The sequence below is a fragment of the Ostrinia furnacalis genome, unplaced genomic scaffold, assembly GCF_004193835.3.
Source record: "Ostrinia furnacalis isolate ACB-3 unplaced genomic scaffold, ASM419383v2 OfSCF2047, whole genome shotgun sequence".
NCBI classification, from domain to species: Eukaryota; Metazoa; Arthropoda; class Insecta; order Lepidoptera; family Crambidae; genus Ostrinia; species Ostrinia furnacalis.
This window is the reverse complement of record NW_021132286.1, coordinates 576,147-591,812: the sequence shown is the minus strand read 5'-3', so window position 1 is coordinate 591,812 and position 15,666 is coordinate 576,147. Positions and strand designations below refer to the sequence as shown.

General features: G+C 37.0%; 1 protein-coding gene across 1 annotated transcript in view; it reads left to right on the top strand.

Annotated features, from left to right (window-relative positions):
- Positions 1–15,666, top strand: part of aus (argus) — a 144,344-nt gene that overhangs the window by 16,065 nt on the left and 112,613 nt on the right. Inside the window, exon 2 of the mRNA XM_028306740.1 lies at positions 10,346–10,648. Coding sequence (XP_028162541.1) covers positions 10,489–10,648 — 160 coding nt within the window. The 5' untranslated portion in view covers positions 10,346–10,488. The remainder of the gene's footprint in view (positions 1–10,345; positions 10,649–15,666) is intronic.

Below are 15,666 nucleotides of genomic sequence, written 5' to 3'. Positions count from 1 at the left end.
TGTAAAACTTTTAAGTCAAACTTCAGATTAAATTTATGTAACAAACAGATACACAGTCACATATTCAGACATACATATATACAGTCATACAGACAGACAACAAAAATACGAGGCCCTTATTTATTTATTGATGTACTGATCTCTACTTACCACGTATAATTTATTAGTTATTAAAATATTGTAAAAACATAAACACCAGTCACTATATTTTAAAATAAACCAAAGCAAGAAATCACTTTCGTGGCCTAAAATCACCACGAAGGTGATGCCACGAAGGTGACGAAAATTTTAGTTTTTTATGAATTATCCTTAAATTTGAATTTAACGGTTCAAGTCGAATACTACACAAATAAGTCTAACATGTTAAGTTTTCAATGGCAAAGTTTCAATTAAATTGTTTTAGAGGTAGAAAATATTGTTCAAGCAAGCGACGGTATGTCTATGGATAATCACAAAAAGTTACGTATTTTTTTCGCGGAGCGACGATCGACCTATCTCACCTCCCCAATGATCGAAGCGCGACTGACGTTAACCGAAAAGAACGCTGTGATTGGTTGCTGGTGTTCGGTTTAACGGCAATCTTGTATTATTACTCAAAATTTTAGGTACCTAAAATCGTGTGACCATCGTATTTCGCTTTCTCAATTCAAAATAATTGTAAGAAGATATTTTTTTGACTATTGTGTGGAAAGTATATTTAATTACGATGATTTTAGTATATGCTACACACAAATTGAATGAAAATTGTGAATGCAGTAACCAAATGTTTCATTGCAACCGAAGGTGTGACACGATGAGAACGCGAAAAATGACCCCGTTTTTTATGGTTGCATGTGATTTTTTCGTATTATTTTTGCTTCTATTACGATAAAATTTATTTTGTATGTAGCTAAATAGGTATTTTATCATCTGATTTCAAAGTTATTGTTCTAACTTATACCGTTTATGAACTATTATTGTGTGACCATCAAATTTGAGTGTAAATGAGAAGTACCCATGTATAAACCGTTGATATTCTTCGAAAGGAAGCAGGTGCGAAACTCAAAACGCATCATTAGAGGCCAACAGAACCGATTCGACTGCTTTTGTTTTGTTCTTGTAGAGTCTTCATTCAGTAAATAACTGTCTACAGATGTACGATTCGGTTTCAATTCGAAATCGCGATCTTTTCCTTTAAAATTATATTTCTACAAAGTCTAGTTGCTCTATGAATAGGCAATGGTTTACATAAAGTCCATAATATCTTATGAGGTGTGTCTATTAGGAGCCACTGTTGTTTTCCATCCAATAAAAAATAAATACCTAATAAGGCAGGAAAGAATAGTCCCCTACTCTTCCCGTGGTACGTAAGAAGCGACTGAGGGAGACGTATGTGAACTTGAGTGGGGAGTGAAGGCCAAATATACTATTTGCTTCTGGTAAGTTGCGGGACTATTCCCACCTCTCGTTCCCACCGCTGCAACTCCTGTGTAGCCAGGATCTACAGCTTAACCGCCAATAAATACCCAACCAGAGAACTTCCAGAGAAGGTCAAGTTCTGGTAAGTTAGAGTCGTGTTCATAGAACTCTGAATGACCTGATGATTAAAAAGGTTAAATAAATTAAGATACCCCAGTACTTAGCCTGATAAGCCGCCAACTAAACATACATTGGTGATAAAGTATAAATGATCTTTTTAACAAGAATAACTGCTATTTCTTTAGTAATGAACGCCATATTTATCCCAAAATACAAATGTTAACGTCCAAAACTAACCAAAGGAGGGTCATTCCCAAATCATTCCTGGTAAATCCTGTATACATACACTCATTGGCATTAGAATGGGCAGCGATGAATGGCGCAGGCTGAGAAGCGCCCGCCCTTTGTGCAATGGCTTACCTGCCCATCGGCTCCTAATAGATTTTTTCTCTATGGAGTAGGGTTGCAACGACTAAATTGGCTATTAGTTTTAGAAGCACTGTATGTTTTATTTTTGTTTGTTGACAGATGTAACTGATAGAGATAGCCTTTGTTTCTGATGTAAAATAAAATTATGGGACTGTTTTATCCTATTGCTAATTTGCTGTTCTAAGTCGCTAGTTTTAGACGTAGTATAATACGGTGTTACGATATACATTAGGTACATCTTTATTTCAGAAAGGTAACATCCTAGGTATTACATTAGGTCAGGGTTTTTTTTTGCCAAGGAACCCTAATTGATTATACTTTTCCTAGCGGAACCCCCGTACTACTCCGCCCGCACGCCCTGCCCCTCCCTTGTTCGTAAACAAGTCGGTGCGTGCGAACAACGTCGGTCACGAAACGTGGGATAATATTTTTTACGGAACCCTTGCGGCCTTTCCACGGAACCCCAGGGTTCCGCGGACCACCATTCGGGAACCGCTGCATTAGGTAAATCCTCTCAATGTTCCGCTTACTAACTAAAAGCAATAAAGTGTTCTAATAAAAGCTATTTAAATGAAATGCATTTATTTAAGGTTGACTGCCGAGACCCAATTTTTTTTTACCGCGTGGCATCCAACGTCTTTAAAAACTCTACATAGAATCGACAAAAAAAAGTTTTCTTTAAGAGATCCTCTTTGCGAGTGACAACCCTGCGCGTCCGTTTATTGAGCGGTTGTGATTTAAAAAGCAATTAACTGGCAAAGGTGTTCCGTATGGAATGCCTTTGACGAATCGACGAGTGCTTTGCACTAGATTTATGTGGGAAGTTGCTGTGGGACTCCCATAAAACGGGTAATTGTTGAAACACCTGGGAGATTGGATTCGCGTTAAAGAACTATAACTTTAGTAAAGTGCAAGACTTATGCACTGAAGGTTCCGTAATCTCCCACAATTTCTTTCCATAGCACTATCTTATCTTGAATATAAACAAATCGGATTCAAGAACCACTTGAAAGATGTTCTCTTTATTTATTTTTTTACAGTTTCAACAGCTAATTGTCTAAAGTATTTATTTCTTTTTAAAGAGTAGATGACCAGAAAAAGGTTTTTTTTTCTTTTAGCACTAATAATTTTATTTTTGTTTATTTCAACCGAGTGAGATTTACTTCTTTACTCTAAAAATAGATAATATTGAGTGTTATCAGAAAATTTATTACTGAACAAATATTGTGTTGAATTCTATTGACTGAATTATCACCGCCCACAGTCGGTTCCCCTCCATGCCTATTATTGTACAAACTTACAAAATGTCTTGTCATCATATCGTAGATCGTTTCTACACCTCCCAATTTGCTCAACGACCGAAATCGTTTCCGTCAGATCGTGCCATCAAAATCGGGCTTAGAAATTATGATCGTGTTCAATAATATTGCTATTATGATAATAAATTTTGAGCTGCGTGACCGTTAGCCTGCGCCATTTTCCTATCGTTATGGTGTAGTCGCTATAGGTAGGATATGCGATGATGTATCGCTAGGTTCAGTTTCAGATCAGTAATTCAATTATAACTTGTTATGGACAGAACTTTAGAGAGGTATCTACACTGTCTAAGCTTATCAGGTTCAAAGTTCAACAGAGTTATTATGTATAACAATAAATTTAAGATTCTTTACATTTTGATGGATACTGTGACTTTCAACAAGTGTAAAGTCGTCCATCCATTGTGCAGTTGGTTGCTTTCAAAATTCTAATTCAATCTTAACCAACTTTTTTCTTTTAATACGTTGCGTAATAGATACGCTAACCCACAGTAAACTTTATTTCTTTAAGACAAAAAAATACATTGAAATGACCACGCGGATAAATGCAGACTACCCAGGGCTCAAGAGAATTACCTATTATCCTGTTAGCTGACTTGACTAAAAATAGGTCATCATCATCATCATCATCTCAGCCATAGGACGTCCACTGCTGAACATAGGCCTCCCCCAATGCTTTCCATGTTACCCGGTTGGTAGCAGCCTGCGTCCAACGCTTTCCTGCTACCTTTATGATGTCGTCGGTCCACCTTGTGGGTGGACGTCTCACGCTGCGTTTTCCGGTACGCAGTCTCCACTCCAGAACATTGCTGCCCCATCGGCCGTCAGTTCTGCGTACTATGTGCCCTGCCCATTGCTACTTCAGCTTGCTAATCCGTCGGGCTATGTTAGCGACTTTAGTTCATTTACGGATCTCCTCATTTCTGTTTCGATCTCGTAAAGAAATCCGAGCATAGCCCTCTCCATACAAAGACAAAAATACGTCTGACCTCTAAAAAGATTTGATACACCTAGACAAATACATATAAACGTATCCTACGGTACCACCGGTACGTGCAACGGTGTTCGGCATAAATGTTCTCTCGGTGGATTCGCTCTAATAAATATTTTAAAAATGTGTGCGTCGAACTACGCACTCGTGAAAACGTAAGCCCAACGCACAAAATCCACAAATGTAGCTGTTGCCTTGGTTTTGTCTCTCTCATTGATGCAACTTTTCAAGGACTGAAAACACTTGGGTATAACGACCTTTTGCGGAATTGACATCAAGTATTTACTTAATACGCGATATTATTATTACATTGCTTCTGACCGCCTATAATGATTGTGTTTCAATCGAATGTGCCATGCGAGAGTTATCTATAATTTTTTCAGTAGGTAAGGAAACATTCTCATTGTAGGAAATTAGTGGAACAAAGTCCCTAGGTAGGTACCTACAGAGTGCAGACGAGGAATTCATGTTCTTGAAGAGAGGAAAAGAGTAAAAACTTGCTCTACTAAGTCCCTAGACATTATGAGTACGCTCTATGCCTAGGGATCTGGCTCCACTAAGTTACTAGAGTGAACTTATTAAACATAGTATTATTTCCTTTTTAGTCTTGTAACCAAAAACGTATTCATATCACATCCATAAACAATAAGACCGCACGCGCTAATTATGTCCCGGCCAAATCTAAAACACAAAACAAAATATTCTCCCACCTGATCTCAGTGGACTTATACCTTAACACCGTGCCCTATCATGGCAGGTAAGGTGACCTCAATAAATCAAAAGCGATGGCCGATAAGCCAGCTTTTAACTCATCGGGGAAAGTGACTCTGATTTTTCTACTCCATTTCATATCGATCTGAGTTAGATGATCGCCGTTTTAAGCAATGGCCATCAATAAGTTATTGTCACTTTTGTATTTACTTTTATTTGTTTTTTATGTTTTATCAGGGCGTACATTTTTAGTAATAAATTACGTAGGTAAGTAATTTGTATTATGAAACAAATCTTGGTACCAACTGCAACATAATCAAGTACGATTCGTTTGAATTTATGTATTTTTTAAATGAAAGTTAAAAATATAAAAATAAAATGGTTACATCAATTGTCTACCTCCAGTAAAGTCAAACCGTCCCAGCTATGACCTTGACAGGAGGGCACTGCTGTCTATGCTGGATTATTAGTTCCGATTATTGCCACATTGGACAATCATACAATATGACAGTAACGGAGGGCGCTAATATCAATACTGGGTTTAGTTTTTGATCTTTGCCACTTATCTTTTCAGAATCGTGGGACTATACCGCAAAATGGCCTACGTAAAAAAAGTAAAATAAATGATGCTATAACAACTTATAAGATAGTGCTAAGATGTTACAAAAACCACGGAAAGAAAACAATTTAATCACTCCTATTTAAGAACTCTTACTCTCTTAAATTGGAACCTCAATTTGGAGCCTCTGTATTTTCTGCCCGGTTTTAATTCTGGATAATATTAACAGGTTAAAACAAGACATTATAACGCCGAGGCGTTGATTGTTCCATTGTCCCTAAACAGATTTAACGGCAAGGAAATTGCGAGTTATCATCATTTCATTTTGGCCTTCGAATTAAGCCTTAAAGGCTTTAAGGCGCACCAACAGTTCGGGAAAACCACGGAAATTAAATTTCTGGACACAATTTAGAGGTTATTATTGAAAAGCGAGTGGCACTGGCTCAAGATGTTTAAGACGCCATTGTTTTAAGTTCAGAAGCTCTACTCGTACAAAATTATTTCAAAATCCATTGAATTGCAATTTTTTTCTGTCATACCTACTCAGCAATCAAAAGTGAATTCAATAGAGTAGTGGACGCAATACCGTGATAATAAAATAACTATCAATACTTTTTATGATCTGCCAACATGCGACTCCGTCACCAGTTCGCAAACTATATCATTTGACTAACAAATTGTTGATTTAAAAAGCTACTAAAATAGAATTATTATACCTACAACAAATTGAATTCTTACTCGGTTTTCAGGGCTAGATTGAAGTGTATTTTAAAGAATTTGTTTTTTAGAATTATTGTTGTTTTTGAATTATCTGCTTAGTAATCAAGATTTGTTAACAAACACAATTAATTTAAACCTTTTATACTTAACTAGTTACGTTGTAAGATCCACTCTCATATTGGATTGTTTAATCATGAGCGTCTCCAATTCAAAGTTGCTCAGCTATGGAGCATGCTCGGGGTCTCTCGCAAGGATAGAATCTAAAATGAGGCCTGACACAGAATAAAAGTAATATAAAACCCAAGGAAACTTAAATATTTATTTTACCATCCTCATTAATAGCAAGCGTGGCAAGCAATTAAATAAATATATTGTCATTGATAGAAGAAGACAACCGGGCCAGGCCGTCTCAAAGAAACCCAGAAGAATCCCCTAATTGCTGTTGCTTTAGTCTCTAACGCATGATGTTTTCACCTTTAATTAAGTTTGCATAACAAGTGTAATTTTTTATAGTTACTTTTGTGAAGCCTTAATGTAACCTTGTTGGTGATCAAATAAATAAATAAACAGTTTGTCAGACTGTACTAAGGACGAAAATATTGTGCAAATGCGGGTGGGTGAAGAAAATTCATCGCGCCTGAGCAGACGCCGCCGCATTCTTCAGTCTGCCCGCGACCATGACTCACGCAACCGACTTCAAACGTCAGGAGTGTAAATTCGTTTTTACCTTTATAAAAGTGTTTTGATGCTTATAGTGATAATTTATAAGAAGATCGGTCGCTTTGCCATAAGATACTTTACGATTTTTACAAGGATATCCAACAATTTTCATTCAGGTATAATGAACAAAATGACACTGTGATTTAGTGATAAAAAATGCAATGAAGAGTGTAAAAGTAATATATCTACATATGATAAGCAAGTGTGTCCTGAAAAAGCATATTCGCTCGTACCTACTTTGACGGCCTTACCTACGTATTGTTTTATCGCCTAAACCACTAAACTAATTAGCGATAGATAGACTGGACTGGGCTGTAGGTATCCTACAGATAGAGGTAGGGATAAAAGTTTGTCTCACCTATAATATCACTTCCTCAGACTGCAAGCAGCGAAAGCGAACCCGCACGCAAGAAGTAGTACACAATTAAGTAGTTAGTTCGTTTCGTTTCGTTTCAGCCAAATGACGTCCACTGCTGGACAAAGGCCTCCTCCAAGGTTTTCCACAATGCAGCTGCCCACATGGAGCGCAGCTGGAGCGGGCTATGCTTGGAGTTTCCCTGCGTGATCGAATCAGAAATTAGGAGATCCGCAGGAGTACCAAAGTGACCGACATAGCTCGTAGAATTGCTAAAATTAAGTAGTCCATAATGAAAATTTTTGCTCTTGTCTTTTAAAGCGATGATATTGAGTTTAAAGTTCGTAATGAACCGACTAAGGAGTAAGTTTTACGCAGAATTTCGTTGTTCCTTTACTTCATGAAGTAAAACATTCCTTGAATTTCATAAACGCTTTAGCAATGAAGTCTTACAAGCTTATTATCTGTTAAGGATGTGCTACACTGTATGCGATCTGCGATCAGCGGTCAGGTGAACGCAGCCCTCATCATGTGAACATTGTCGCTCTCTTTAGGTTTTGTATTGATGCGATCTGACCGTGCGGGCACGAGCAAAGAACGCAACGCTGACAGATTGTCTTTCCCAAACCGCAGATTGTTGCCTAACAAATTGCTTAACAAATGTGTTCATACATGTTGCGGCCTGCGTTCAATTTAACCTGACCGCAGAACGCATTCAGCGTGGCAAATCCTTTATATTTCAATCATTAAAGTGACAGTTGGATAAGTGATGGTTATTTCTAGTTATAAAACTACTTCACCTAATTTATTGAAACGTCTAATAACTTAAGTACGACTATTTTGTATTTGTTAACAGGGTAACAACAGTCGAGCTTAGCATTTAACTGTATACCAGTTAACGTGTAGGTCTGCTTAATGTATTAACCAAATTACTAAAAGATATGGAGGGTAGTTACTTAAAAAAAAATCTAATATACTTTGAATAAAAGACTGTGTGACCGTTGTTAAACTGAGAGCCAGCTGCTGCGTAATTTATAAAAAATTGAACAACGATCTTATTCAAACATTCTGACATTCATAAATTTTATGTTTGATTTCGTTAAAAAAACTGCTGGTAGTCCGAAAACTGAGTATTGACAACACAATATCGATGTTCCATTTCAATTCCAGTGAATCAAATCTAAAGTGATGAAACTGTGAAGTGCTACCAACGTTGGCTTTTTCGTTTGCAAATGACAGTTCAGTGTTACCAACCTATTCACGCTGATATTTTTAGTTGTCAAACTGTCAGAGCTGTCAATGTGAGCTGTCAAGCATGCCTCGCCCGAGCTCCGCGCCGTACCGGCCTACTGTCAGGCACTTCCACAACCAGCCCGAGCTGCAGAGGGGAGGCTTTGGTCTGATGCTGAGGTGGATCCTCTTTGTGTGGCTGGCCAGCTGCGGGCCGCTGGGGAATACTGTGAAGCAAGATGGTGAGTGTGTTTGAATTTTATTTTGAACATATTTGATACTTTGGTGTGTTTTTTTAATGATGTGTTCGCCCGTGCTGGTGACTCAGCAACGGTATCTCGTACTTACATTTTTATAAATAAATACTTCTAACTCGAGCTGTCAATAACGCATTTTGAGCTGCGCGTGTCGCTCGCACGCGCAGTCAGCAGAACTGTCAAACCAACATAAGGTGTGTGTAAGTTGAAAATTAAAACTGTTTTGAGAAGTCCACACAGCGCAAAATAGAAGAGGAAAATACCATAAGGTCTTTCGTAAATATTCCAGTAGGTAAGATAAGTACTAAATAAGTACTTAATAGATATTTATTTGTTTTTGAGGAACATAGTTAAGCAAACAAATAACTGTGACTGCTACATCTAAACGCGATTAACCCTCAAATAAATAGCTACCGAATGCAACTCACAATCAATCTGTCTTAGCACTAAAAAGACTAAATACACAAACAAGCCACGAGAGGCATGACAACGGGCAAAGCTGGGGCAAGCCAAACAAATCTATCGCTACAAATTACTCGATATACCACACGACAATGAATTAACAGACATGGAAACTCAATTCAGGGACATTCTCGGTGTATAAATAAAATGTCTGTCGTCCACCATAATGAAATTGAAGCAGAAACAACATAAGCTAGAGCTTTTCTTGACTTAGTTAATTAAGTTAATATTTGGCCTTTTGGCAGTAAGCTTAGGTAACAATCTTTTCAAACCACCGACTCAAAAATAATCCAAAATTTCATACAAATAATCCTCAATGTCATACTGCCCTAACCAAGCAACTTAGGTTACTGCGATATCATTTTAAACCAAATAAATGTGCTTAATACTTATTACATGTAGAAATAACTAAAAAATCGCAACCAGTATTCGCCCAATGTTTATTGTACCGAAATCAAACCTGCGATCTCTGACTCAGTAGTAGCCAATATTTCAACCGGCAGACAGTAGTGATAGTGACTGAGTTTGTTGCGGCGTTTTTTCTCAGCACTTGCCAAATGTTGGCCTCGAAGCGCTGGTAGAGCATAAAGATTATGAGACATGTAAACAATGTAAAGGCATGTAAAAGATGTAAAAGTAAAAGCAAAACTTTAAAGTATTTTTTATTAGACCATGCAAACAAAGGAATTTTAGCCTTGGCATTGAATACAATTGCAGATTTACTTACAAGTATACTTTACACAATACAAGGTGGACCGACGACATCATAAAGGTAGCAGAAAAGCGCTGGACGCAGGCCGCTAGTCGCTNCCAAATCCCCAGAGGCTCATAACAGAACGCACAGCGTTAAATAGAGCTCTGTGGTTGGTTCATGTGTCACCCTGTTCGTCCACGTGCACTGTGAGACCTCATAGTAATGTGAATACGGGCGAAAATCTGATTTAGTTTGAATAAAAGACTATGTGTGACCGTTGTTAAACAGAGAGCCAGCTGCTGCATAATTTAAAATTGAACAACGATCTTATTCAAACATTTTGACATTCATAAATTTTAATGTTTGATTTTGTTAAAAAAACTGCTGGTAGTCCGAAAACTGAGTATTGACAACGCAATATCGATGTTCCATTTCAATTCCAGTGAATCAAATGTAAAGTGATGAAACTGTGAAGTGCTATCAACGTTGGCTTTTTTTTGCAAATGACAGTGCAGTGTTACCAACCTATTCACGCTGATATTTTTAGTTGTCAAACTGTCAGAGCTGTCAATGTGAGCTGTCAAGCATGCCGCGCCCGAGCTCCGCGCCGTACCGGCCTACTGTCAGGCACTTCCACAATCAGCCCGAGCTGCAGAGAGGAGGCTTTGGTCTGATGCTGAGGTGGATCCTCTTTGTGTGGCTGGCCAGCTGCGGGCCGCTGGGGAATACTGTGAAGCAAGATGGTGAGTGTGTTTGAATTTTATTTTGAACATATTTGATACTTTGGTGTGTTTTATTAATTATGTGTTCGCCCGTGCTGGTGACTCAGCAACGGTATCTCGTACTTACATTTTTATTAATAAATGCTTCTAACTCGAGCTGTCAATAACGCATTTTGAGCTGCGCGTGTCACTCGCACGCGCAGTCAGCAGAACTGTCAAAGTGTCAAACCAACAAGGTGTGTAAGTGGAAAATAAAAACTGTTTTAAGAAGTCCACACAGCGCAAAATAGAAGAGTAAAATACCATAAGATCTTTCGTAAATATTTCAGTAGGTAAGATAAGTACTAAATAAGTACTTAATAGATATTTATTCGTTTTTTGAGTAACATAGTTAAGCAAACAAATAACTATTACTGCTACATCTAAACGCGATTAACCCTCAAATAAATAGCTACCGAATGCAACTCACAATCAATCTGTCTTAACACTAAAAATACTAAATACACAAACAAGCCACGAGAGGCATGACAAAAGGCAAAGCCGGGGCAAGCCAAACAAATCTATCGCTACAAATAACTCGATATACCACACGACAATGAATTAACAGACATGGAAACTCAATTCAGGGACATTCTCGGTGTATAAATAAAATGTCTGTCGTCCACCATAATGGAAATTGAAGCAGAAACAACATAAGCTAGAGCTTTGCTTGACTTAGTTAATTAAGTTAATATTTGGCCTTTTGGCAATAAGCTTAGGTAACAATCTTTTCAAACCGCCGACTCAAAAATAATCCAATATTTCATACTAATAATCCTCAATGTCATACTGCCCTAACCAAGCAACTTAGGTTACTGCGATATCATTTTAAACCAAATAATTGTGCTTAACCGCTTGAGTCCCAGACGGCATTCATTAATGTCATAACAATTGATTATCTATTGTGTCTAGATTCGCGGGCCTTGAAGGATTAATACTTATTACCTGTAGAAATAACTAAAAAACCGCAAGCAGTATTCTTGCCCAATGTTTATTGTACCGAAATCAAATCCACGATCTCTGACTCAGTAGTAGCCAATATTTCAACCGGCAGACAGTAGTGATAGTGACTGAGTTTGTTGCGGCGTTTCTTCTCAGCACTTGCCAAATGTTGGCCTCAAAACGCTGGTAGAGCAAAAAGATTATGAGACATGTAAATAATGTAAAGGCATGTAAAAGATGTAAAAGTAAAAGCAAAACTTTATAGTATTTTTTATAAGCCAAAGCTAAAAAAAATTTTAGCTTTGGTTTTGAATACAATTGCAGATTTACTTACAAGTATAAAAGTATACTGATGTCGTCGGTCCACCATGTATTGTGTAAAGACACAATACAATACGACATCATAAAGGTAGCAGAAAAGCACTGGACGCAGGCCGCTACCAACCGGGTAACATGGAAAACATTGGGGGAGGCCTATGTTCAGCAATCGACGTCCTATGGCTGAGATGATGACGATGATGATGATGATGATATTTTAGTACTGTGTTTATTTTAAAATAACTTTATGGCATCCACAATATAGTAACATTCAACTTGTTCATACCGAAGCTACTGAATCTTTCTACTCTGTGCGTTCACCAGCCGTGTACTCCAGAATCCATTTGGAATTGACTTTTGTTTGTATGGTTGTTGTTAACCACTTTGTATTCATAACAATATTCTTTCGTGAGTGTTAAAGAAATAATAATGAGACCTTTGCATAGCCGTCAGTACACCAGATACGTTACATATTTGATGCAAAATCGCATTTATTAGAACTGCATAAAGTGCTACAGTGTTAAGCTTGTTATACATTAAGTTAAACTCGACAAATGGCTAAAGATGTGATGTTCTAATCTATACTTCTATACTAATATTATAAATGCGAACGCAACTCTGTCTGTCTGTCTCGCTTTCACGCCTAAACCACTTAACCGATTTTGATGAAATTTGGCATAGTTTGAGTCCCGGGAAAGGACATAGGATAGTTTTTATCCCAGTTTTTGAAACAGGGACGCGCGCGATAAAGTTTTTCTGTGACAGACAAAATTGCTCGCGGGTGAAGCCGCTGGCGGAAAGCTAGTATTCCATAAAAGCCTCATCATAACTTAAAGTGGATTATAATCTACTTAATGTATAAGCTACATAGTGAAATATGTTTTAATAAATTAATATTTGGGACAATTGCGTTCAATGTGATACAATAATATTAATACAAAATAACAAACAAGCGTCCAAAAGAGAACACTGCAGAGCTTTTGAAAGTTTCAATGACATAAAAAAATAATTTTATCACGGTTCTTTTAAAGTCTCAGTATAAAGTATAAAGCTCAAATGCAGCGCACGTAGCTCGAGCTCGACAATAATTTATCGCAACTGTGCGTACGTACGGAGCCGAAAGCTTTTAAAGCCGCAGCCGAAATATGTGCACGCTAGTGATGTTCCCGTGTCAATATTAATAAGTGTAATCGATAGTTTTAAACGCATGATTAGGTTTATTGACAGTGTAAAGCCGTGTATTCATTAGGCAACATTTGTTGATAAACACTGTTTATAAACTGTTCATAAACAATGTTTCACAATGTTTCATAATGTTTCATCATCTCTGTAAACAGTTTAACAGTTAATAAACATAGGTGATGAAACATTGTTTATGATACATTGCCGTGCTCCCCGCATTAAAGTATTCTTGAATTCGTCTAGCAATATTTTACTATTTTGCGACAGGAAACGAATGTTAAATTGCTAAGTGCCCTTAGTTATATCAAAATAAAGAAATCAGCAGTTTAATAATTTTCTATCAAATGGAGGACATCTTACATTGTGTTAATTCATACAAACACTATATTTACAATGCATGTTAGAGGACAAAAAAACTCTACCAATTAAAAAACTTTGTTTTCCACTTCCTAGTAAGCAGATAATATCACCACGCTGCAAAATCCTAGGATCAAATGCTTTTTATTAGTTTATCGAAATCATCGATAAGCATTGGTGGAATATCGATAGCCAAACCACATCACTAGTCCCGATGCACGGAGCACGGACGTGCTTAGTAAACAGTGTAATTGCGCCGTAAAAAGCGTTTAGCGCGGTGCGCCCGTAAACGGCGGCGTTTGACATTATTTGACAGCTCCTTTGACGCCACGTTGTGACATTTATAGGTAACTGCTAAAGCGGTGTTACTGAATAGCTTGTAAAATAAATTGTACTGAAATCCCTTCAAGGAAATACTTCAAAACCGTCGTTTACGTAAAAATTACAATAAAGCATAATAATTGTATACCACTGTAGTAGAAAGTTTTTGGAAAAATGTAATAAATAAATAATAAAAAATATCCTTGAACATTTCACACTACGCTTCTAGTCCCAAACTAAGCAAAGCTTGTATTATGGGTACTAGACAACAGATATAAATATACTTAAATACTTTTTTTTTAAATACATACATATTATACATAGTAACACCCAGACCCAACACAGAAATTAAAATTTATCATTTCAATTCCTGCCCGGCCGGGAATGAAACCCGGGACCTCTCGGCATAGTAGTCCGTTCCGAACCACTACACCAAACGGCCGAAGAATCTATGTAGATATAAATATTATGAATTATACCATAATACTGACCCACATTATACGTAGCTACGAAAAGAAACCGCTTTAAGTTTCTTATTTTCTAACTTCACTAGGGCTAGAGATTGATAGGTTATTCTTGAAAAGAACTTTACATTCAATTTCAGTTTCAATATGAACTAAGTACAGGTTCCACAAAAAGCATATTTAATTCTCGTAGCATCTCTCGTCCTTTAACGATACAAAAACAACAGAATATTTGTGTGCTCATTAATATATTTAACCCGGATTACTAATGTTTGGCCAAAAAACGTTTCCCAAATTATCACATGGCAAAAAACGTTTCGCAAATTTTCATTTGGCAAATTCTCATTTGGCAAAACAACTTATTGCAAACTTTTAATTCGCAAATGTCTTTTTTGGCATATTATTGTTTAGCAAATTATTGTTTGGCAAAGTATGTTTTGCCAAATGTTTCATTTGGCAAAAATATTTCACGATAAACTATTTACAAAATAATTTGATTGGTGCATAGAATGGAATACAAATTAGCTTGTGGTTATTATTTTGTTCAGAGGGTAGTTAATATAAAATTTGTTCTAAATTTATTTTCATATTTCATTATTTTTATCGAAACTAAATGATTAATTAACAATAGAGCGAGCGCTAGAATCANATGTGTCCAATATTTTTTGATATTAAACATTACGGACTAAAAAAATTTTTTTAGGATACTAGCCTATTCTACGTATACCCAATCCATACATAAATAAACGATTAATAAACGCACTGTAATATATACTTAGTACTTATGTGATCATGAATTTTAAAATATTCCAATATTGTTTCAATAAAAATAAAATAAAAAACTCGTAACACAGGATCTTCGGAGCCTAGCACGAGCACCATCTCTCCACAACTTCGTGTATATTGTCTTACAGGGTGGCCCAGAAGAAAATTCACTTTTTAAAATTCAAGGAAACGAAAACTGTACATTTTTGTAGAATTTTAGCTATTGCAATTTAAAGGAAATTTAGTGCATTTTATTTTAAAATTTACTATCTTTTATAAATTTTATCGTACATGTGTTTCCCTTGACGTTTACAACATTCGGTCAACATACATCAAAATTTTGGAAAACTTTCGTAAGCGCTCCTGCACACGACGCCGCGCGGTGGCGGCACGGTGGCGGTTTTACTCGGTGCGTATGAACAGTGTAGCGGCGCGGCGATAGCGCGGCGGCGGCGCGGTGGCGGCGTCGTGTGCAGCCCTTAGAGTGTCCTCAAAATGGATTCAGGATGGATGAATGCTGCAGAGTTTGAGTATACTCTGCTCATAAGGTAATCCCACAAAAAGAAGTCTGGTGGAATGAGATTAGCGCTTCTTAGAGGCAGTGAGATTACACCACTGCTTAATTGGTTTGTTACATTGAAAGGATGATTAATT